The sequence below is a fragment of the Argopecten irradians genome, chromosome 2, assembly GCF_041381155.1.
Source record: "Argopecten irradians isolate NY chromosome 2, Ai_NY, whole genome shotgun sequence".
Taxonomy (NCBI): domain Eukaryota; kingdom Metazoa; phylum Mollusca; class Bivalvia; order Pectinida; family Pectinidae; genus Argopecten; species Argopecten irradians.
In genome coordinates, this window is record NC_091135.1 from 35,447,190 (window position 1) to 35,467,356 (window position 20,167).

At 32.1% G+C, this 20,167-nt stretch overlaps 1 protein-coding gene across 3 annotated transcripts; it reads right to left on the minus strand.

Annotated features, from left to right (window-relative positions):
• Positions 1-1,908: 1,908 nt before the first annotated feature.
• Positions 1,909-18,572, minus strand: LOC138315301 (acyloxyacyl hydrolase-like). 3 transcript variants are annotated; one of them, XM_069256201.1, is made up of 8 exons: positions 18,546-18,572; positions 17,673-17,747; positions 16,305-16,380; positions 6,506-6,661; positions 5,739-5,798; positions 5,258-5,360; positions 4,611-4,687; positions 1,909-3,908 (listed from the first exon to the last, which is right to left on the minus strand). In XM_069256201.1, exons 1-8 carry the CDS (start codon positions 18,566-18,568, stop codon positions 3,780-3,782), a joined length of 699 nt encoding a protein of 232 aa, XP_069112302.1. In that variant the 5' UTR covers positions 18,569-18,572; the 3' UTR covers positions 1,909-3,779. The 3 variants fall into 3 exon arrangements, with proteins under 3 accessions (XP_069112302.1, XP_069112301.1, XP_069112303.1); XM_069256200.1 differs by lacking the exon at positions 18,546-18,572 and having other exon boundaries at positions 17,673-18,371; XM_069256202.1 differs by lacking the exons at positions 16,305-16,380; positions 18,546-18,572 and having other exon boundaries at positions 1,910-3,908; positions 16,891-18,357.
• Between the last annotated feature and the right edge of the window lie 1,595 nt (positions 18,573-20,167).

Consider the following 20,167-nt stretch of genomic DNA (forward strand, 5'->3'; position numbering starts at 1 on the left):
CAACCACATGATGTCGGTCTACCATAGAATTGACAAAAAAGCAGAGACTTCAATCTTACAATATCATCTGTTCATGGCTTCATGGACACCTGAACAACGTACCAGACAAAAGAGATCAGGTTTTGAAATTTCTTTTACTTATAATTTACTTCTATTTACTTCACCAAAATATTGACGTATAGATCACACGTACTTTCATTTTCAAAGACTAACATTTTATTACATCTTATATTCTAAAGTTTCGGTTTAGTCACAAAAATTATCCATCCACTGGTCTCTAGCATATCGTTGTTTTACGATTCATCTCCAATCCTTTGTCACGAATCGTTGAAAAATTAATTTCTAAATGTGCTTCGTATCTGGTGTGTCTTTTCTACTATTCTTCATATTCTGTATTATATATCTAAAAGATACCCAACCAGGTTAAAATGAATCACCCTTAATTTCAAAACCTACCAATAAGAGAAAAGTAATTTTGGGTTACAAGTAAGTGATACTTAGTCGTCCATACTGTAAGAGTGGTTATTTAAGCGAGTGTTTACTTTCTTTAAGGTTTCGCTGGAGAATATTTTAATGGTAAAAAGGTTTTTGCGTTACAAGTGTATATTTCTTCCTTTCGTAAATTTCTACATCCCCAGCAATTATCTTTTGATATAACAACTGCAGCGTGTTTGTACTTTAAACCATCTTATTTTCGCTGAGATTAAATTTGGCGTATTTGGTAATTCAGGAAAATTAAACTCGTGAAAATGATACGAGTACACGTCAGTAGATCTATCGTGATCTAAATCGCGAAAATAAATCGCCACGAAAATAGTTACCCATGAAAACGTGGAAAACAGGTCACCGCGACAATAACTTGGTTTACAGTTAACAATATTGATATCAGGGATGTGGATGTATCCAGGAAAGCATTTACGGAAATAAAGAAAATTACATGTAACATACGAGATGATTTTGTAGCATTATACGTGCCGTATATGGACGAAAATTTTGACATGGTATTTTTACTTCAGTTATCTATTGCAAACCGCCGGATTTGATGAATTAAACTGTGAAACTAATTCAAATGGACAAACAAACATACACGTATATGATGCCTTATAATCGTTATTACAACACTTAAGTTATACACGTACATGCATATATATCTGGCAGGTTGATATATGCAATGCATGGATGTAGGTCTAGATAGAAGTGACATAACATACCAAGCAGGTACTGTTGCATTCTGAATGGACTTGGCTCAAAGCCTTTGTGTACTAGAACAATAAAAGTGCAGTCAAATGTCAGCCACGTGTAGATCTACCATAGCATTGACAAAAAGACTTTTTCTAATCCTAATAATATTACTTGTTCATGGCTGCTCCATTGACACCTAATCAACGTACAAGACAAGAAAGGTTATTTAATTAGATCGAAAATGTTCTTTACTTCTATTTACTGTCTTTTTACTTCAAGGTCTTGATATGTAACTCACATGTTCTTTTATTTCAACTGTTAATAATTTATTAATTAATTATTCTAAAAAGTTTTGGTTTCAGTCACAAAAATGATCATCCAGTGATTTCGTAAGCATTTCGTCGTTTTACAATTCTACTCCATTCAAAATCATTGAAAAGCGAAACATCTATGAAATTAAGGTAATTTTCCAAATTTACATCCTATCTGGTGTGTCTTTTCTACTGTTCTTCATATTGTACGATTAATTCATCTTCCTGAAACCTGTTGTGTTAGAGAAAACTGACGAGATCACAGGGATCTGAGAATTAGTTACAGATTTTATATTATGAACCCACCAGAGTGACCTAAGAGCAATTTTCAGACGTTTAAGAGGTATAGATTAAAAGACGATAAAAATCATACTCTACACGGTACTATATACTCGTATAAAGTACCATGTAGAGTATGATTTTGGCATACATTTTTTTTTAAATAAAATTGATAATTACTTTATAGATGAATATCACTGCAATAAATCGGTAGCGTAAGTCAATATAGCATTTTCCATTTCAGATTCCAAGAGCAATGTTTACTTGTTACATTAGGACTACAACATCATGAAGCACCTTATCCACAAAAGAAAAGCAGGTTTTTTCCAAATATAAGTGCATTTTAATATCAATACAAAGGAAATTTGCATCACATTATACAAAGGATCATATAACAATATATGCATAATGAAAACAATTATATTTTTATTTCAATAATTCTGAAAAAAAAAGATAAAAGAAATTTTATAAGTTATTTAAATGCACAGGTAACAAATCAATAATAACACGAAAGTAAAGGGGATTGATGATTTAAATATAGAAAACTGAATTATCAATATCAATAACAAAATTGTTATAATCTAAATATAGAAAACAGAATTATCAATATCTATAACAAAATCTTTAAAGTCAAAGTTGATCTTTTTGAGTAATTGAGGAACAGGTGAATTTTTGTCCCAAGAACAGAACCAGTGTGTCATTCCCTTCTTTAAATACCTTGGTAAAATGTTGCTTCTGGCTAAATAGAATGAAAATATTTCAATTTCAAGCAAAATCCATCAGTTTTGAGAGCATAAACATAGTGATATGATAAAGTAAAAATTTTATCAGACTAAAAAGTGAAAATATACATGAAGCACATTAACAAAGTAAAAAAAAACATATCCCCAATTTCACGATACAAACAGCACTAAGTAAACTGACATTACTCAAGTTACATAAGTAAATAAGGTTTTGATCGAAGTGGGTGTTTTTTGCTTTGAGAAATCATGTTCAGGTCTTATATTGGCTTAATTTTAGTAAATATTCTCTTGGGCCAATTTTTATTGACTAGATTTGATTTATTTCATTTAGCACTATCTTAGCACATACAGCACTGAATGTTTTGGTAACAAATTGGTAGGTATCTGAAACATGATATGCTTGCTTGCACTAGTGTATCAAAGGCGAAATGCAATCAACCGTGGGTCTAGGACACGCTTGCACCTTCTTGAGTCAAGACTATTACTAAACCCGTTAAAACTCAGTATTGTTGTAAAACACTTATAAACACTTATAACACACAGAGAAAGTGTGTGTGAGTATTTCAATCAATGACAAATACTGTGAGCAGTTTCCAGTTGAAAATAGTTTGCACATCAATGAGTTGCCCTTTCTAAATCAGGCAAATAAATGTGGATGTGTTTTGTGTAAGAGGGGGAGGTCATTTCTTAAAATCCATGCGTAAAAAATTATAAACAACTCTTTTTGCATATTGCAAATTAATACAGATATTGATATAATTAATGAAGATATTGATATAATTAATGTTTATTTCAAAATCCCCAAACCTTTCCCAATACAGGTTGAAATGAGACTTCAACGAGACATAAACCTGATCCTTTAACCCAATTAATCTATCTGAAATAAAGATCTTATCACAAAGTATCAAATATCAATACACTATCTGGAATTAGCAAACATCATTGTATACCCGTAATTTGTTAATCATATTGTCTACTATCCATGAACAAATAATTTATCACAATTATACATAATACTACTGATTAAATATTTGTAGGGATATATATATATAGTATATGTGTACTTATATATTATCACAGTATTTTATGAGCTAAAACAGACAGCGAGGACGCTGATAAAATACAGTCATCATAAGCTAGTAATAGTTTGATTGTAAATTAACAAAACATAAAATTAATACTCAAAACATTTGAAGATATACAAGATAATTTTGGCCAAGTTTACAAATAACGCACTGTTAATATAAGGCAATCTTGCACATGCTTAGTAGCCTCCTTGATTCCCAAAGACAGCTTTGATCTTGTCATTGAAAGGGTTCATCGGACCGATGGCGTCAGGGTACTTGGTCTCTAAATTCTGCCACATTACCTGCGCTGATAATGCTTGGCCGAGCTAGTCAAGAAATGACATATAATTAAGTCTAACTGGAGTAAAAAGTCAAATCGGTCTATAAAGAGCACCCACGAGACCAGGAAAAAGTGGTCATTATTGCCAAGTGGTCTTTACACACAGGTCAAATTGTGTTATAACTGGCCATTTGGGACTATGAAAAATGGTGTTATTAAGTAGGTGTCCTTTTTTAGGTGGTTTTCTAAGGCAGGTTTTACTGTATGTCAGCTGGAGTTATTGCTTGTGTTACCTCCTGCCAAACATAAAAAGATCCAAAACCAATATTGTATGACTTTGATAACTGTCACAAAATCTATGGACAACCATTGTGGCAGAGACAGGGGCATGTCAATGCCAATAGGGATCCTGTATGAGTGATAAAGTAAAAATGATGGTAGTTCAGGAGAAAAAAAAATGACCAATCACAAGCCTGCAGAGATTTTGTTATGTACATCAAAGAAATCAAATAAAATAGGTACACTGTCTTTGATGGTGTTGCTTTGAAATTGGATGTCGCTCTCCCTGTAATCTTCAGAGGAAATCTCTAAAGGCTTGTGATTGGTTAGGTTATTTTTCTCCTGAACTGCTTTCAGTTTACTGTAAAATAGTCGAGGAATAGATATCACAACAGTGAAAGTAACCCCTGCAGTATCAAGGATGGTGATATGGGTGTCTAAGATTGGTACACATTGTATGGTGACTTACCTGATTGGAATGAAATCCGTCTACAGGTTCCAATGCCTCCCAGGTTTGAATTCCAAGTTTTTTGAACTCTTCAATAGCTGTGAAAAAAGAACAAGTCATAGGTCATTGAAAACATCAAAAGGTCAGAGAGGTCACAAGCAAGTTCAACATCCTTGCTTTTATTTGGGATGACCCTGATACTGATAACTATATATTATGAAACAAATAATGCTTCTCTTCAGGCCCAATGATAATGAAACAGTCAAAAGTTAAAATGGTCTTAATTTTAGACTTAGTCAATCACACATGGTGATGTCAAAAGTTCTATCATTTTAGCCAATCACAGATGGTGATGTCAAAAGTTCTATCATTTTTTGATTTTCACTATTGATTAACTATGGTAAGCAAAAAGTCCAAGACTGTTTCATGATACAGAAGCCTCTTAATCTTAGTCTTAAGTCTATATAGAAACTTATACATGTATATTCAACTTAAAACTTCATTATAATTTGTTTATTTTGAGAGAAATTTCCCCCTATCATTTTTGAAAGTACCAGGTATTCTTTGTTTATTTTCATTACTAAATTATATAGCTCACATTTAAATGGCAGAATAAATGAACTTGCCTTATCCTATAACCTTAATAATGTATTGTGTACATGTATTACCTTGAAATATAGGATTTTCCATGTAGTCAAGTTTGAAGTTGGAGTATTTGCTTGCTTCTGTCTTTGCCACATCTTTCAGAACACTACTCAGTTCCATAGCTCTCTGTTATAATAAAAATGACAAGTTTATAAACAAACAGAGAGTGAACGGTGAAATATTGAGTTAAGGTTGGTGAATCTATTAATTTTGAAAACGAAATCTTCAGATATTATATATAGGTCAACTTATTTTTGAGGCAACTTTATTTCACGTTTTTATACATAAGGATGATGATTTATTGGTGCGATTTCTTATTGACCACGAAATCTGCAAAATTTAATTGCACACAAATATAAAAGGTAACAGTAATCATGTTTACTTTCATGATAAAAGTCTCCAGACTAAAAATTATGTGGTAATTCAAACGTAAATTTAAAGATATCTAAATGCTTTCTTAACTAAGCAGTTTCAGATGAGATTTCATGTTATAAATGATATTACCTTCGTTGTCATATTCCGTATTGTTTCATTGGTATTCAGCCAACCAAGGCAGGGTGATATCTGTATAGAAATACCAAAAACATTTAATATGGAGTGACATATATCTAAGTTTTGATTTTAGAAGCATCCATGACTATAATTGTTAAAGGCCCACTACTTTCCGGAGCAAAATTTAAAGGTTTCTTAAAAACATTAATAACAAAAGAAAATATATATCGATGGCTTAAGATGAGGTTACAACACGAAACATATGCAAGATTTCCTGTCTAATGTACGATAACAGTGGAGATTCATTTCGCTGTTTTGCCGTCTGTCGCAGTGATGGTCAACTACAGCGCGGCATTTAGGACGACGGCGGGAAACATAAAACGACCCGCGTTATGAAAATTAACATTTTATTTATTCTAATTAAACAGTTCTGAAGGTGATGATAAGTTTGCTAGTAAACGTATAGTTTATAAATCCTCCGACTCTACAAAATTATTGATCTCGTTTTACATTCCTATTTCAAAAATTAAAAGCCGTTTTGGAAAGGTAGTGGCCCTTTAAGGAACATGTGACTACATGTATATAAACTGTCTAGCTAAAAGGAGGCTACCTGAACATAACACATATGAAAACTTTTGTTATCTTAAATTGATATATACAAAACAAATTTTGAATTATTGAAAATTGACTCCTTCACCCCTGATAGTGAATTATTCATTACTTTGAATTAGGAGTGTCTTCAGTAGTGGATGAGTTAACATAGATTGAATGCCTTTTACCTCTAAACAGTTGAAGTAATTGTAGAAGTCGGTATAAGTGACATCATTCCGGAGTGAACCAATGGGATGGATCCTGTCCTTAAGACTATCATAGAGGACATGTCCATCTACCAGTCCTACCAGGAAAACATGGCTCCCAGCAGGCAAGGTCTTCCCCTGTCACAGATAAAAATCATTAAAGATGCTCCATCACCAACAGAGAATAAATAATATTTATAATTTTAATAGACAATAATCGTGTATATACCGTATGTATTGTATGTTGAATTATTCAACAGTGTATATAAATCAATTAGTTTTGCTATGATAGTCAGCACAATCAGTATCTCATTCCATATTGGGCATAGTGTCATGGATTTTTAATTAATTGTTTTAAATACTTTTATATGAAGTAAAATATGAAGCTGAAATTTTTCAATGATGGTAGTTTAAAGTAACTAAGAAACATCTGTTACCGAGGAAAAAATTCTAATTCATCTGCTCCTGTTTTTAATAGATACAAATTACTATTTGTCAGTAGTGAAGCATCTTTAATTAACATGTTGATAATGTGTTAAGGTGGTATGGTTATAAAACTGGATACACAGTGGTCTCCCCTGCCACAAACACATGCTTGTGGTAAATGTGTGTGTAATTGAGATAAAATCTGCATTTTTACTGGTATATTCAACAGTGTCAAACAGCTGAGCTGGCGCTCACCAGGACCGGGGCTGACTGGGCCCGGTGCTGGCTAGGACCGTGGTGCTGTATTTCGCTTAAAACAATTTTCCTCAACATAATATCTTAACCTTGTAGCTATATTTGCCTGAGATATATGCCATGCTAGGTGGTTTACCTAATTATAAACCAAAATAACTGAGAATTTTGATATATTTTTTATTACAATTTTTAATTTTTATTTATTCTTGATTTTTTGACAGCATTTGCCTCCCTTTGATCGTTCATATATATCTCAGACATATATCACAAAGAATTTTGTGATAAATTTTAAAGTGCTTTGAACTTTGCGTTAATAGTTGCTAAATTTTAACATCAATTATCAGTTAATACTATTGTGTGTAATTTGACATTCCTAAGGTTATATTCTTGATCATATTTACGTTTGTGACATTTGAGATAAAATCCTTATGTGTGATAACTGTGTATATCCTCTGGCAATTAAGTTCTATTCTATTACGTAACCGGATTAATGTCACGGCCATCCTAATTGCCTAAAGGACACTGACCATGGCTGATTAATCTGCCAATGAGCGATATCTGTCAATCATAATTCTGTAATTTTATTGTATGTACATTATTTAAGCATGAAATATTTTATTTGTAAAGCAGTTAGGTCTCCGACTTTGTACGGAACACAACGGCTATATTCTGGACACTCCAGAATAGCCATCCGTCAAGTCAAAGTTATCATCATTAAGGATGTATTCTTCTGAGGTTTCAGTCCCATTGAAGTCTCGTTTCAACATAGATCAAAGAAGTTATGAGATTTTCAAATATAATTTATCAGTATCTGTAGCAAGTTGCCAGATGCAAATTTTGTCAAAAAATTACATTTCTATTTTTAGTAGATTTTTTTAAACGGGGATTTTAAGAAATGACCCATTTGGCGGCCATTTTGAAATTGTGTCTTTTTTCGCTTCAAGTAGAGCCACAGTTTTAACATTTTTTACTGAAATTGTTTTTACTTAAATCATTACTGCGCCAGCATTTTTAGCTGTATTTAGCTAAAATTTGCTGCAATTCGTTACTAGGTTCGTAGTAATTAAAATATTGAGCATTAATATGTGAAAAAATACACTTTTGTGACTTTATTTTTACATTTAATGGTAATTTGGGCACTTTTATTTTTTACTCTAAAATACTGAAAAATAACAAAAATTCAAATGGGGCAAAAAAGTAAGCACACGGACCCCCAATTTTTCTTCCTGATTTAGAAAGAACAACCGTTTCCCTATTGATATGCAAAATAATAACAAAAGTTTAATACCAGAACTTTTTCTATAAAGGGTTAAATTTGGCAAAAATGGCTGAAAATGGTGCATTTTGTTGCACAAAATTAAGGGGTAGGGGTAGCATATGTTGTTATTCTGAGAAAAAATATTAGTCTAATTGATCAAAACTGGTATATTTTTAAAGAAGACTACTAGAAAATGAATTTCTACAAACATTCATACATATCAAACACCTCATTAAGAAATTATGGCTTTAATCTCTATCTTATATGGTCAAAACGGCAAAATTCCCATAAAATCCAATATTTTGTCAACTAGGTGTCTTTGAGTGACAAAAGCTCAAAAACGAGCACACGGACATATGGTTTTTCTTCCATTTTCTTTTATGGTCTGAACTCCTTTTTCCAAACATCTATATGAGAAAAAAAGTTTAATACAAGAAAATTTTGACTTCTCAGAGGTGTACATCCTTAAATTCTAAAGTTAAAATTCAACATTCTCTTACGTCATCTTTACTTCTTGACAAAACGTGCGGAAGTTTCCGTATGTTACATACATGTACATGTGTACGCTTGTTACATGTTTAGCTCAGTTCTTGGTAGTATTGTCACGCGATTTATGACAGGTTCCTATTCGGACATTTGTGATGTTATTTATTTGTTTTAATCTACTCGAACATACTTAATATTCTATGTTTAGAAGTAAAATACAAAGCTTCATTTTGAAAATAATAGCCGTTTCTTTATAGCGATGTATTGCTTTAACGTATTTAACTGTGTTTCTTTTAGCTAATCCTTCTTAGCAGTTCTCAATACCTGTAACGCTTGCGTCAGTTAATTAGCGACTATTGTATATCACGTTTAGACTAAGTGCTGTTTTACATGTTTGTTCCTGTATATTTTGTATATTATCATTTTGTATTACTTGTATATTCACTTTAGGCCTAGGTTTGGAAGTGTAGAGTTGGATATTTCTCCGCTCCGCACCCGACTGTAATAAAACAGTATATAGAAAATTCTATCTTTGGATTATCCTTTTTCACAGACTACATTAGAGCTATTTCCCCAATACACTAGCTGTAGCGCTGTGAAAGTTGGTGTGAGAATCTCCGGGCAAGTCCACTTTTTAGCTGGACTACGATACGGTCGCTCATTACTAAGACTTGATAAGTGCAAGGAACATATAATTTTTACAAATGGAGAACTGGATATTTCACCAGGGTAACATGCACATGTTAAACTCTTGCCATGGACTTTGCCAGCGTTTTGGGACACTACCTCAGATGAACTATAGAGGACCAGTTTTAAGTAAGTGTAGAAAATGTGGAAGAGGTGGAATTCTTTATTCATACCATCGCTTTTCTTGTCCCGCTAAAAATGTGTCGTGTTTTAAGTGCGGAAATCTTGGACATTTCTCAAGAATGTGCTTCAAAAAAGTGATACGAGAGAAGTCAACGCCTCGGAAATGTCCGGCAGTGAAAAGTAGCAATAAAACAAAGTCCCGCGCTAAGAAGATAAGAGATCAACAGAGAATCAAAACTTTCAGATTAAAAAGGGAATTTTTCGCCTCTGCACCCTTTGCATCTGTTTCCAATGATGAGCTGGTCAAGATGCAAATTAAACCATGTAGTGGACAGACAAGTGATACATCAAAACGGCAGGTAAAGCAGATCAACGTTCTTAGCGACAAGTGTCATGTGTTAAATGACGAAAAGGAAAAATTAATGAAACTTGTCACATCTCTCGAAACAAAGTGTGAACGATTTCAAACCAGCGCAGAACGTGAAAGAAAACTTTCGGACCAAATTGAAACATTGCAAGCAACAAACAGGCAACTACAGCAAGCAAAAAGTAAACATTTAAAGACGTCAACGGAACAGGGAATTATAGACACAAACAAACGCAGAAAATATCTAAATTCGCGAATAGAATATTTGGAGCAGGAGAACAACAAATACTATCAACTTGACAAAGAACAGAAAATAAAAATTGAACATCTCGAGAGAGAACTGGACATTGAGCGACATAAAAAGGTCGCTGTGACAAAAAGTGGTACCCAGGACTGTAGGACATTTAGACCACAGTGTCGTCGTCGGTAATATGCGACACGAGGACGTGTCTTATTTAAGGAGGGAGCAAACTGTCACGCGGTTTATGACAGGTTCCTATTCGGACATTTGTGATGTTATTTATTTGTTTTAATCTACTCGAACATACTTAATATTCTATGTTTAGAAGTAAAATACAAAGCTTCATTTTGAAAATAATAGCCGTTTCTTTATAGCGATGTATTGCTTTAACGTATTTAACTGTGTTTCTTTTAGCTAATCCTTCTTAGCAGTTCTCAATACCGGTAAACGCTTGCGTCAGTTAATTAGCGACTATTGTATATCACGTTTAGACTAAGTGCTGTTTTACATGTTTGTTCCTGTATATTTTGTATATTATCATTTTGTATTACTTGTATATTCACTTTAGGCATAGGTTTGGAAGTGTAGAGTTGGATATTTCTCCGCTCCGCACCCGACTGTAATAAAACAGTATATAGAAAATTCTATCTTTGGATTATCCTTTTTCACAGACTACATTAGAGCTATTTCCCCAATACACTAGCTGTAGCGCTGTGAAAGTATTCACTCTCATGCATTAAAGTAATTGAAACCATATGCATTATTTATACATTATTCCCAATGCTTAAATGCTTATATTTTAAACTATATTTTAAATGTCGCAGTCATCGTAATCACGCAATCAGCCATCTACATTAATAATTGTGTACTTGTAGTTATATAATATATATATGCTGCGGTATATGATAAACGGAACATAATGAAGTTTAGACACTAGCTGTGGCTTCCAAGGGTGAAAAGTACCCTGTATACCAACAGAAACGTAAATATATAATTATATATATGTTTCTGATACCAAAACTAAACCTATCATAAACGCAATGGGAATGGGTTTGTTTTAATTTTTGACAATAACGTTCTTCCTTATTTTAGAGATATTCACATGATGATAGGGACATCAAATTGAAAAGTATGCTTTCCTAAGAGCTTCTTTGATGTTTAGTTCAACAAAAGCAAATAACAAATTAGTAGCATTTTGCTGAGATTAAAGAAACATATTTTATATGACTGTACTACATTTGTAGATCAACTATTCTTATCAGATAGACTCAATTAATTCAGAAATGCATACGCTAAGCATTAAATTGAACTAAATCTTTTACTATCACTACGCCGGACGGCAAAATAGCGAAATAAATCTCGACTGTTTTTTATATATAACGCATGTTTCATAATGTTACCTCATCTTAGACTATCGATATGTATTTTTTTTTATGTTATTCATGTTTTCAAGTAACCTTTAAATTTTCCTCCGGAAAGGTAGTGGGCCTTGATGACACCGAACTATGTTTATTTGTGGATGTATTATATTTTGCCAATAATTGATTTGAATTATGAGCATAAGAATAGACGATTGTTATACCATATTTCATCTATGGTTCAATGTTTAAATTAGACAAAACGTACACAATCAAAATATGAGTTTTTGTTAATTAAAAAAAATAAGTCGATTTCGGTCTATCAATCGTTTTTGTACCTGTTATAGACACTAGTTAATATAACGGCATGCTTATTTATGGGATAATTGCGGTATTCTAATATATTGTTATGCGTTTTATATCAACTCTTTACTCTTACACACATGCTGTATATGCATATTTGTGTGCATAATGTAGATATTATAATAATGCATCGCATCACATTTCCTGATTCAACTTGTCCCCCACTGGGTCCGTCTAAGTATACAGGATATTTTTTGGAAAAATCGCGGCATTTGAAAATATTGTCATGTGATTAGTATGAATTCTTCACTGTAAAATATTTGTTATCAATTTTATATGCATTCATAATGCAGATGTTATCTATATTGTATCGCATCACATTTCCTGACTGAAGTTGTTCCCCACTGGGTCCGTCTTAGTATACGGGTAGTGTTTTGGGACAATTGTGATATCTTAATATATATTTATCCGTTTTATATCAACTCTTTACTCTAACACACATGCTGTATATGTATATTTGTGTGCATAATGTAGATATTATAATAATGCATCGCATCACATTTCCTGATTCAGCTTGTCCCCCACTGGGTCCGTCTTAGTATAGGGGTCGTTTATGGGATGGATAATTGCGGTATTCAAATATATTGTTATCCGTTTTTATATCAGTTCTTTACTCTAACACACATGTTATATATGTATGTGTGTGTGTATAATGTAGATAATATAATAATGCATCGCATCACATTTCCTGATTCAACTTGTCCCCCACTGGGTCCGTCTTAGTATAGGGGTCGTTTATGGGATAACTGCGGTATTCAAATATATTGTTATCCGTTTTATATCAACTCTTTACTCTAACACACATGTTATATATGTATGTGTGTTTATAATGTAGATATTATAATAATGCATCGCATCACATTTCCTGATTCAACTTGTCCCCCACTGGGTCCGTCTAAGTATACAGGGTGTTGTTGTTTTTTTTTGAAAAATCTCGGTATTAAGAAAAAATGTCATGCGTTTAATATGAGTTGGGTCTATGTTTGTATACGATTGTTTTAAGGATTATCTGGTATTTAAGATATATTTTTTCTTTAGTTTAGTACTTTTGTTTAATAATTTGAACATATGCATGCTATTTAAAGATGCTCCACCGCCGGCAGAGCAAAAATGATACTCATCATTTGAACAATAATTGGTGTTTAATCGTGTTTATATATGTCTAAATTACACCAAAAAACATCATATAATATAATTTGTTTTGCTATTGGTGTATGCGCAACCCGTACTTCATTCCATATGGGATCAAGAGTACCACGATTTTTTTTCGGGATGCAATTAACTATTTTTCGATATTTTTATCTTAAAGAAAAATGAGAAACTCAAACTTTTCAATGGTGGTAATGGTGTAAAGTAATAACTTTTGTAACTGAAGAAGAATACTAATTCGCCTGTTCCTGTTTTTGAAATAGAAAAAATACTTTTTGTCAGCGGTGAAGCATCTTTAAAAGAAAATGCGCCACGAAAAAAATGACAATAGAGGAATCAAGAGACGTTGGAGAGTCGCCGTACGCGTAGATGTACAGACTTGGGTTTGTAATGATCAGCTTCTATATGGAATTTACAGTAATATGATAAATATATAAGAAAATGTTTATATTTATTATTTATAATAAACATTCCTCTTTATCCCCCCAAATAGAAGAGTTCCATAGAATGAACACAATTTAACAGAAACGTAAAAAAAAAATACCTTTGTCATGAAGGTTATTTTCTTGAAGAAATATATGATATATGTACAAAGAACATTTTTTGAACTTTCTATAAGCAATTTTACATTTTTTTACATTTACAAAAAGTGAAGTGGATACTTGTAAACGTAGCAATAAAACGATGAACCAAATATCAATTTTAAGTGATACAATATTATGTGAACCTTACAGTTAATTGACACAAGCTTTGAAAAGAGAAATATTATTTTAGAGTACTTGAACATTACAAATGCTATACACCATATCAGAATTAAATAAAAGAAAATTGAAATGTTAGAGCTGAGGCTTTGTCAGCATGTTTTTAAAAGTGTTTAAGTTTATAACGATTTCTTTATTTTAAAACAATTTTGCCACAGTATAAAAAAATATTTTCCAGAACACAAAAGGATGGAGTCAATTGCTAATTCATTTGAAAACATACGTTGGTATATCAGTCAGCGGGATCGTGGATGAAAATGCAAGAGAATAGAAAACAACTATCTGTAACATTTAGATAAAACTACATAATAATATAAAATACATATATATTAATATATACTAAATTATTTATATGTTATTTATATTCTCAGAATTTATCGCGCTTTTATTTTACCTGTATTAGAATACGCATGTGAATTATGGGATGGTTTTTCAAACTCTGACTCGGAAAAATTAGAAAAAGTTCAAAAGGAAGCTGCTAATAATAACCGGTCTTCCCTCTTATGCAAGTATCGATTCTCTATATTTTGAAACTGGTTTAGAATCTCTATCTTCTAGAAGGAAAAGGAAAAAAATTCATCTTCTCTATAAAATGCGCACAAATCAAACTCCTGATTTTCTTACTTCTCTACTTCCTTCTACCGTTCAAGATCAAGCTGCCTATCCATTAAGAAATAGAGATGACTATAGAATTCCGTATTACAGACTTTCATCTACAAACACTTCTTCTCTACCTTCTACTCTTCGCTCTTGGAATAACTTAAAAAACTCTGTTAAGTCAGCAATATCATTGAGCCTTTTTAGAAATTCACTAAAACCGGTTTTTGAATCTTCTCCTTCTTACTTTGGCATTGGTGACCGGAAGTTAAATATATTGCATACAAAACTTAGACATCAATGTAGTTCCCTAAATTACGATTTGTTCAGGATAAACCTTGTGGAAACTCCATGCTGCAACTGTGGACATATTTGTGAGAGTGTACATCACTTTTTTTTCGAATGTAAAAATTATAATGTTGAAAGGAATTTGCTATTGGAAAGCCTAAATAATATGAATTTAAATGTTCTTATTGATTTAAATTTAATCTTGTTTGGAAATGAGGATCTGTCTCTGGAAACGAACACAGGAATATTTTTATATGTTCAAAACTTTATTAAATTAAGCAAAAGATTTTAATATTAGACGAATACCTTTATTGTTATACACCTATCAGTTCTTTTCGATATCTCTTTTGTGTATTTTTGTGTTATCTAGAAATCGACTTAAATCACGTTATTTTAGATATTATGGCAAGTTGGTACTAAGGCGACGATTGCTTATGGATTTGATGGAAGACCTGAACAGCTAGGAGAAAGATTTTAGGAGTGTGATGGACATTCTTTGAGAGGGAAGGCAAAGAACGAGATAATTAGTCCAACTGTTGCCGCAAATTATTATTTATTAATTAAGTCGATTTAGTATTACAATTTTAAGACATTGAATTTTCTTCCTCTCCTTACTCCCCCCCTCTCTCTCTCTCTCTTTCTCTCCAAAGTGTTCTTATTTACTATTTAATCATATTTATATATTTCATTACTTTGCATATCATGTTTGTATTCGTTCTGTATTTTGGAAAGGGTGGCAATATAAGTTGCATAAAACTTGTACCCAATCCTTTTGTATATATTTGCAATAAAATATGTTAAATCAGAACTAAATTATTATTTTAAAAATCAGGTTTACCTCGATATATTTTAGCACATGGATATAATATATGTATACAGCACTCGTATACAGTAGACATATCTAGACATATAGTTTGCTAAGTATAGACGAGTTATCTATCTTTACGGGCCCCACCAGCGCCGGTCCCAGTCAGCCCCGGTCCCAGTGAGGGACAGCTCAGCTGTTTGATGCCACTCGGTATATTTGTTACACCAATGTAGCTAATAATACCATATATATATTCTGGAAAATATGTTAAGTACAAAAAGTGATTCATTCAAAGGGACAGTTTTTTGTAGGGATACCAGGAAAATGTTAAACATTTTTACATGTCTTAATGTCTACCAGTACTGAAACCTATATAATGTATGAAATGGATGTATCTAAGGGGAGATAACTCTATTATACTTTTCACTGTTTTGCACTGCAAACCACTTTATTTTTGTAAAATACAATTTGTACGCTAATATTGCAAATATTGTATAAAACCGAACTATGAAAGCATGATGATCGTTTATCACAAATTTGTTGAAAATAATGAACACGTGAAAAACTTGTATACATGATTACAACGTGGTGTACAGTACTCAGTATCACCTTACCAAAAACTCCAATGTTCTCATGGAATTATTTCTTATTTCCTCCGTAGTTGTCATGTGAGCAAAGGTGTCTACATGTCTGAAGGAGAGGTATTATGTTCTTAATGTTTCTTAAAATTAATGAAGATATTTTGTAGATGAGAGAGCAAATGAAAGCACAAAAACTTTTAAAAATTCTTCAATATGATTAAAAACAAAAACATACACTTTATATTTAAATTTCATGTTTACATACCGTATTTTCCCTATTAAGAGCGCCTCCTCTAATAAGGGCGCCCCCACGTTTTTTGCTGAAAAAAATCAGCTAATTTCATACAATTTTTGTGCCAGATTGTGACGATTTGTCTTTGCAGACGCTAATAAAATACTGTTTCACATCAATCTGATGCTTAACAGATATCCGATCAGCTATAAATGTATTGCACTGGGCAACTTAGGACATCTTTGCCAAGTGTTTACACATAGAAACAGCGAGAATTCCATGTTCAAAACAAAACGTGTCACTTGAATTCCCCACACACGTGTATGGATGAAGACTAACTGGCAACAACATTTTAGCGATGTCTATACAGGTTTTATGAATACTTACTGTATGTCTATGATAAAGGTTACTAAATAACAGGCATGTTATCATTTCTAAGCATTTAATATTGTGTGCTCTTGTCGGTATTTCCCATCTGCCACAAAACGAAAGTAGCGATCGAAAGCACCGTCCGCCATTTTGTGTATGCATGGTAAACAAACAGGCTAGCATAAAATGCCAAAATTCCGTGAAACATACATATTTAACCAATGTTTAATACTTCTGGTGCAAACATTTCTTCATAATTATGTAATTTCAATACTTACTTGACTTCAAAACGTAATTTGGCTATAGTAAGTTTCAGAAAAATACGAAACTAAAAGCAAGATGACTATAGTCTGTTTCAGAAAAAAACATCTAAAAATGGTCTCAAATAACGGCGCCCCCCTAGGCCATTTACCCGCGTCCGGCGCCCTCATTAGGGAAAATACGGTATTATGTGCTACAATTAATTACCGTATTCGACCCAATAAACACCCAGGGCGTTTAAAAAATTGAAAAAAAAAACCCAACTCTACAAATAACCTCTAATAAACCAAGATTATTGCAAATCTCTTAAGTTTTTTGTAGTTATGGTCTTTATGTCTGGGAAATTGAAATCAAGGCCTCAAAAAGGGGGAAGGGCACTGATAGGGACATGGGCGCATATTTGGTCAAATACCGTACCATGAATTTAAGGTCTTCAATAGTTTTCTTTTATATTTTCATTATAATACGGGTACTTATGTTTGTATATTTTTTTTTTCAATTATTGTTAACTTGTTTCCATGTGTATGTAAAAACCTTACGAGTTACAAACATCATTTCCAATTAAGGCATAGAATAGTGTGACAGGATTGTCTGCGGTCCGGTTACGAAAGAGGCTACAAAATATCAAATTCCATTTTATATACCAGTACATATTATAAGACTCTTTCATCTGTGGATATGAAGGATAGGGATATTCTACCCGAGGGTCACAAAATGTAGTAAAACCCGAGGCTTGCCGAGGGTTTTGCAACATTTTGTGATCCCGAGGGTAGAATATTCCTATCCTTCATATCCACTTATGAAAGAGTATTTTTCTTTCATACCTTGACGTTTTATTGCAATTTTATAACGATAATATCCCGCCATTTTGAAATAAATTCGAAGAAATCCATGACTGAAAGTCAAATTACTTGATGTTTTCAACAAATATTACGTTGTTTGCATCTTTTATAGTAAAACCAGTCAAGTTTGTGAAAAAAAATGTTAAAATTTTACAAGGGAAATAGAAATTTTGTTGACGCCATGACGTCACGAGGCTTTATTGCATGGGTAGCCATGCAATACAGCCTCAGGCGGCATGAGTGTATTGCCCTAGACCAGCCAGTATTACACTCGTAGGTATGAAAGAAATATATATATATATATATATAAAATATTGAATCAATCTAAAATCAGAAACAACAGATAACAATGAATCAGATTATATCTCAAATAAAATTTATGACCACCATATTTTTAATGATGACACTGAACATAAAGCACTTTAAAAAATTACATAAATATTTTGATAAACAAGGGGACATAACTCTACAAATAACCTCTGGTAGAATTAAATGATAGTTTATATAATATATTATACCTATATATAGATGTACATTGTTTACCATCCCTTCTGATGATAGAAATCTTACCTATGCTGTATTGTATCAGCCATGGCACCTGTCTGGCCTGTAGTAATAGAACAAAAGAACATATCTGTGTTGATATAGGACCATTCTTATTATTATACATATAATTACTGAGTTATACTAGGGGACCATATTCTGTGTTTGTATTATACATATTATATTACTGAGTTATACTAGGGGACCATATTCTGTGTTTGTATTATATATATGTATTACTGAGTTTATACTAGGGGACCATATTCTGTGTTTGTATTATACATATATATATTACTGAGTTATACTAGGGGACCATATTCTGTGTTTGTATTATATATATATATTACTGAGTTATACTAGGGGACCATATTCTGTGTTTGTATTTATACATATATATTACTGAGTTATACTAGGGGACCATATTCTGTGTTTGTATTATATATATATATATTACTGAGTTATACTAGGGGACCATATTCTGTGTTTGTATTATACATATATATTACTGAGTTATACTAGGGGACCATATTCTGTGTTTGTATTATACATATATATATTACTGAGTTATACTAGGGGACCATATTCTGTGTTTGTATTATATATATATATATTACTGAGTTATACTAGGGGACCATATTCTGTGTTTGTATATATACATATATATTACTGAGTTATACTAGGGGACCATATTCTGTGTTTGAATATATATATATATATATTACTGAGTTATACTAGGGGACCATATTCTGTGTTTGTATTATACATATATATATTACTGAGTTATACTAGGGGACCATATTCTGTGTTTGTATTATACATATATATTACTGAGTTATACTAGGGGACCATATTCTGTGTTTGTATTATACATATATATTACTGAGTTATACTAGGGGACCATATTCTGTGTTTGTATTATACATATATATATATTACTAGGGACCATATTCTGTGGTTTATATTAATATATTACTGAGTTATACTAGGGGACCATATTCTGTGTTTGTATTATACATATATATTACTGAGTTATACTAGGGGACCATATTCTGTGTTTGTATTATACATAAATATATATTACTGAGTTATACTAGGGGACCATATTTGTGTGTTTGTATTATACATATATATATTACTGAGTTATACTAGGGGACCATATTCTGTGTTTGTATTATACATATATATATTACTGAGTTATACTAGGGGACCATATTCTGTGTTTGTATTATACATATATATTACTGAGTTATACTAGGGGACCATATTCTGTGTTTGTATTATACATATATATATTACTGAGTTATACTAGGGGACCATATTCTGTGTTTGTATTATACATATATATATTACTGAGTTATACTAGGGGACCATATTCTGTGTTTGTTATTATACATATATATTACTGAGTTATACTAGGGGACCATATTCTGTGTTTGTATTATACATATATATTACTGAGTTATACTAGGGGACCATATTCTGTGTTTGTATTATTATATATATATTACTGAGTTATACTAGGGGACCATATTCTGTGTTTGTATTATACATATATATATTACTGAGTTATACTAGGGGACCATATTCTGTGTTTTATATTATACTGATATACTATTACTGAGTTATACTAGGGGACCATATTCTGTGTT

Bases quoted from the DNA above. Each gene is read 5' to 3' on its own strand.
- LOC138315301 (XM_069256200.1), bottom strand. From the start codon at position 17,887: ATGTTGCAAAACCCTCGGCAAGCCTCGGGTTTTACTACATTTTGTGAC. The intron at 16,381-17,672 runs GTAAGGTTTTTA...CCTCTCCTTCAG, and splicing joins GGAAATGATGTTTGTAACTC to ACATGTAGACACCTTTGCTC. The intron at 6,662-16,304 runs GTAAGGTGATAC...TATCTGTGACAG, and splicing joins TGAGAACATTGGAGTTTTTG to GGGAAGACCTTGCCTGCTGG.